General features: G+C 40.6%; 1 protein-coding gene and 1 long non-coding RNA gene across 2 annotated transcripts; one reads left to right on the forward strand and one right to left on the reverse strand.

Annotated features, from left to right (window-relative positions):
- Nucleotides 1-888: 888 nt before the first annotated feature.
- Nucleotides 889-1,710, reverse strand: LOC112681544. The gene has a single exon (XM_025551791.1). It carries the CDS (start codon nt 1,708-1,710, stop codon nt 889-891), a length of 822 nt encoding a protein of 273 aa, XP_025407576.1.
- A 2,132-nt stretch (nt 1,711-3,842) lies between these two features.
- On the forward strand, nt 3,843-4,650 carry LOC112681545. The gene is made up of 3 exons (XR_003148405.1): nt 3,843-4,068; nt 4,152-4,228; nt 4,425-4,650. It is a non-coding gene; the product is annotated as an uncharacterized LOC112681545 (long non-coding RNA).
- The last annotated feature ends 502 nt before the right edge of the window (nt 4,651-5,152 follow it).

Below are 5,152 nucleotides of genomic sequence, written 5' to 3' on the forward strand. Positions count from 1 at the left end.
TCTGCGCGGCGTTGCGGAGTCCAAAGCACATCACCGGGAATTCGAACAAGCCGAACGGAGTGGTGACTGCGGTCTTGTGGATGTCGGCTTCGGCGATCGGGACCTGATGGTACGCGCGTACGAGGTCGAGCTTGGTAAAAACTTTTTTACCCGCGAGGCCGGCCGTGAAGTCATGCAGGTACGGTAGCGGGTACCTGTCAGGAACGGTGACGCTGTTCAGCCGCCGATAGTTTCCGCAGGGGCGGAACGATCCATCCTTTTTCGGGACGAGGAGCAGTGGACTGGCCCAGGAGCTCGAGGATGGGCGGCATATCCCGTGTTTGACCATGGTGTCGAACTCGCGTCGGGCGAAGAGCGGCGGTCCAGTCGTTTGGAGGACGTGCTCGATGTCGTGGCGAAACTTCGCGGGAACGGGTAACTCGCGCGTCACGTTCGGGAAGTCGGTCAAAATATCGTCGAGGCTTCGAGAGCGGTTGACAACGAACAGCGGGGTGTTCGTGCCCGGGGAGATTGATTTGACGACGATGCCACGGTTGGTCGGATCGACGAGGCGGTGGCGTCTAATGTCGACGAGAAGCCCAAAGTAGTGGAGGAAGTCAGCTATGATGATAGCGCGAGAGACGTCGGCGATTTCGAACGTCTAGTTGAACGTCCGTGAGAGGCCAAGGTCGATGTTGAGCGACTTCGGACCATACGTTTTGATTCGAGTGCCGTTGGCGGCTGTTAGATTGACACTGGAGTGTTGCCACGAGGTGTTGGTAGGCGGAATGACGGAAATTTCAGCTCCAGTATCAATCAGGAAGAGCCGGCCGGAGCGACGGTCGTTGATAAAGACCCGCGATGGAGTGTGGCTCACGGCTAGCAGGGCGGGCGACCTGACCACGGCGGTTAGTTTTCCGCAGAGGAACGCGGATCGGGCAGCGGTTGCGGATGCCCCTGCGATCTTCCTCGGCTTGAGGCTACTCGACTGCTGCACGGGGAGCGGCAGTTACGGGCGGACTTGCCGTAGGTTTTATGGTAATAGCAGACGCCCGTGTCGGTTGATATCGGAGGTGGTGGCGACGAGGTATGTTTCTCCGGCGAACGCCGACGTGCGTTGTTGGCTTGCAACATTCGTGTTAATGTGGCCATTTGTACGGATAGTTGCGCAACCGAGTTGGCCAACTCGTTGATACGCCCATGCGTGATTTCAAGCGCCTCCATATCCTGGGGGATGGCCTCTAACACGCGGTCGGCACGTGTTGCCAACATGTCGAGAGGGCCGTCGAGGCCGGCGACCACTGGGAGGACACTCGCCGGCAGTTTTTGAAGCCAGAATTGCCTAAGGGCCTCTTCGCCGATCTCGGCAGGTAGGGCGATACGCATGTCTCGCAGGAGTTGCGATGGTCGTCGGTCGCCGATACAACCGGGCCGAATGATGTCTCGAAATCGAGTTGACCGCGGCAGGTCGTATGCTTCGATGAGTCGGTTCTTGATGCCCTCATACGTGACGTCGTTGTCAAGAAGGTCGCCGATGGTGCGTACGCCTTCCTCGTCGAGGGCGCCGACAACGTGGTTAACGCGTTGAATTCGAGAACCGATGCGATGGTTCGCGAACACCGACTCCGCGTGTGTGAACCAGTATTGAGGCGACTGCTTCCAAAACCCGGGAAGCTTCACGACGGAGACGGCGTCGAGGGCTTCGGAGTGGCATTCGTTCGATTCTGCCATCGTGTCGGTGCTGCGCGTGGACAAATCGCGCGAACACACGAATGTGCGCCGGAGGATAATATTACCGCGGACGTGAGTGACGTCGCACCACAAGGCGCGTAGTCGGATCGAGCGCGTGTTCGGACGTCGAGCGCGTGTTCGGAACGTCGAGCGCGTGTTCGGACGAACAAAAAAACGGACGAAAGCGATGGCGGCGGGGCGCGAATTCGCCAGTCGAGGTCACCAATTTGGCGGCAGGGCGGATGTAGGTAGATAAGTTTACCGATACAAACCGCGTACCGCACAAAACGAAATGAATATGATGTCAATATATATAATGGCAATAATAATAAAAATAAAACCACGTTTTTTGTACGACGACAAAGTTTATATATATATTGAGCAAACAAAGTTATAACAAATTAATAATAATAATAATAAAGCGAAACTCGAGAGAGTAAAATGTCGAAGTCGGAGTTAACACGTGCGTAACGCGAGTCGGGACGAAAAGTCGGTCGTGAGCGTCGCGTACGTGTTGTTCAGACGAACGGTCGAACGAGAAGGAAAAGTTCGGCGCGCGTAAACGGCCGCGTCGCGTCGGACGGTCGTGTTGGGATAAGGCAGTGTGACCAATCCGGCGGCGGCGAGCGTGGTGAAGGAATATGTGGCAGTGTGTCCGCCACATCATTATAACGTACATATTGCTAATATCAACATGCATTTCTTAAAAATTCGTTAAAGACAGAAACAACATAAATACGTCAATTGACGTGCTTACTCTACAGTAGTGATGGGCGATTCTTGAAAGTGAATCGATTTTTTGAATCGATTTAAATCGACTTGAAAAAATTGATTCGGAAAAAAATCGATTTTCTGAGAATCGATTCACAAAATAACGAATATTTTACTCGTTAATAAAATCATAAATTAATTAAATTATTTTACTAGGTGAAAAATAATTAACTTAGTGGTATATTAAATTTTTAAAACTGATTTTAATTGAATAGCAATTGTACGGGGTTATAGAGTTATATTGTATAGAGGCCCAGAAGTCAGTATGAAAACATTTTGTAGTAATAAATTCTGTAGACAAAAACCTTATTGACTTGTTATTATAAAAAATGGTTGATGAGAAAAAATATTTGAGTTATCAGTTAATTAACAATATATTAAACACTAAACTTCTAGTTATAAGAAAATGTTTAACTTAGTTAAAAATATGTCAGGCGGTTAAAGATATTTTGAAAAGTGACAAGTGACTGAATTTTTACATAAAAGTGACATAGTGACATATAATTTAATAGATTCTATTTTACTTATTTTGGTGCATTATATTTTTGTTTTTTTCACGCATATATTTTTTACTTGTACAAAGTAATTTGAATTTTGAAACTTAACATTTTTTAAATGTTGACCATATACCGTCATAAACGCATTTTACTCTTTATTGAATTCACATTCTTGAAGTTATATAGTTTGACTTTAAACGTTAATAAATAAATAAATTATTACATATTTCAGATATTTAAACAATTTTATATCTAAGTAGGTATATAATACTATGCATCTTTGTTTTGAATTAAACTTTAATTTAATGCATGAGTAATAATAAAAAAATAGTGTGATATTTTTTAATTATATACTTTATTAATAAATAATACATAATTTTAACAGATACAGTTAAAAATATACAATTTTACAATGTTTTAATAAAAAGAATGAGTACACCTTAAGAGTACACCCATGGGTAGCGTCCTCTTAAGTAAAATGAAAATACCTATAAAATTATATACATATAGCGACAATATTTCTTATGTTATTCAATTATATTAAATCTAAATGCCAATCTTTTTCAGAAAGAGACCCAAGAAACATAAGTTGGTTCAAATTTTTACCTGTCAATCGGTTGCGACTATCCGTTACTATCTGTCCAGCTTTCGAAAACAAACGCTCTGATGGTACTGAAGTAGCTACTATCGCTATGTATGGCTCTACAACTTTTTTAAGGTTAGGATAAATTGGCCTGTGAGTATACCAAAATTTTAAAATATCATCACCTAATGACAAAGTTGACTGATTTAAATAGTGCTTTAAATCATTAGGCATTTCATTTGAATACATAGGTTCATTGACAGCTTTTTTAGAGACCAGCTCCTTATGAACTGACCATAAGTTATCTGGATTTTCATCATCTGATGAATTGTCTGTGGTAGAAGAACTGCTCTCACTACATTCAGTTCTGATATCTGTTATTTTTTTTTTATAATGCCAATGGCTTTTGAAGAAGCAATAGGATCATTCGAATGAAGTGTTTTGAATCGGGGATCTAGAATAGAAGCTATAGATAAAATTTCCAAATACTCGACCCTACCAAACCGGGTATTTAAATTTTTAAGTAAATTGTTCTTAAAATCTAGAGAAATAACATTTATAATTTCAATTGGTTCAATTTTTTTTATTAGGCAATGAAGTAATGGGATTACTTTACTAGCCGTCACATAGTTTTGGCCACATAGTTCTTTTGTTGCAGCTTCAAAAGGTTAGAAGTAGAAACATTTTTTTAGATTAAGTAATTCATTTTTTAATTTTAAATATAAAAACTGTTATAAAAATATTCATTTTTAACATAGGTAGGTATTTAATACAAAATTATCTAACTAAAAAAAATATGTTTTACATTTCCTAAATATTTATATATTAAATCTTACTTTCAAATGATCTTATTTCATTAAAAGATTGATCAATTGTGGGTTGCATCAGTTTTGACTGTTTTGAGCATGCACTGGAGGAGGATCTGGTAGTCGAAGTGGCCACAGTAAAATTTGATACCACAGAAACGTCAGAAACCGAATCACTCAATTCACTGCTCTTTAACAACACAGATTCATATCCAGAGCATTGAGATGTCGGCCGAGAATGAGACATAACCACTGTATCCAAAGTAGTTTGTGTTTTTGTACCAGACTGCTAAAAAAAATTTTTAAAAAATTATAATGTACATATGAAATGTCCATATTATTGCAATAGTGATATTTCAATAATTAAATCATAAAAATTACCGTGGACTGAACAATTGAAGGATCATCTTCATCATTTTCAAATGCAATTGGGTCCGATCTTGCAGATTTACAAGCTGATGCTGATACGTTTATATTAATGGATGAGTGTTTGCGTTTAAGATGTTGTTTTAGGTTGGTCGTATTCAAGCGCGCCCGCAGGATAAAATCCCACCAGGGGCAAGATAAAAATTACTTAAAATATAATATACTCACTAATTAACTAATAGTAGAATTAAATTAATAGTAGTATTAAATAATAAAATAATAATATTTAGATGTTTAGTAATTTGACTAAAACAATATTTTTTTATTTATTAAAGTTTGTAGGTACATTTAAACATTATTAATTATTAAATAAAATTTGAACTCTTCTTGGTTGCATACAAAATAACTGAATAACATCA

This window comes from Sipha flava, unplaced genomic scaffold (genome assembly GCF_003268045.1).
Source record: "Sipha flava isolate LNK unplaced genomic scaffold, YSA_version1 19258_pilon_pilon, whole genome shotgun sequence".
NCBI lineage: Eukaryota > Metazoa > Arthropoda > Insecta > Hemiptera > Aphididae > Sipha > Sipha flava.

Coding starts and splice junctions, on each gene's coding strand:
- LOC112681544 (XM_025551791.1), bottom strand. CDS start 1,710: ATGGCAGAATCGAACGAATGCCACTCCGAAGCCCTCGACGCCGTCTCC.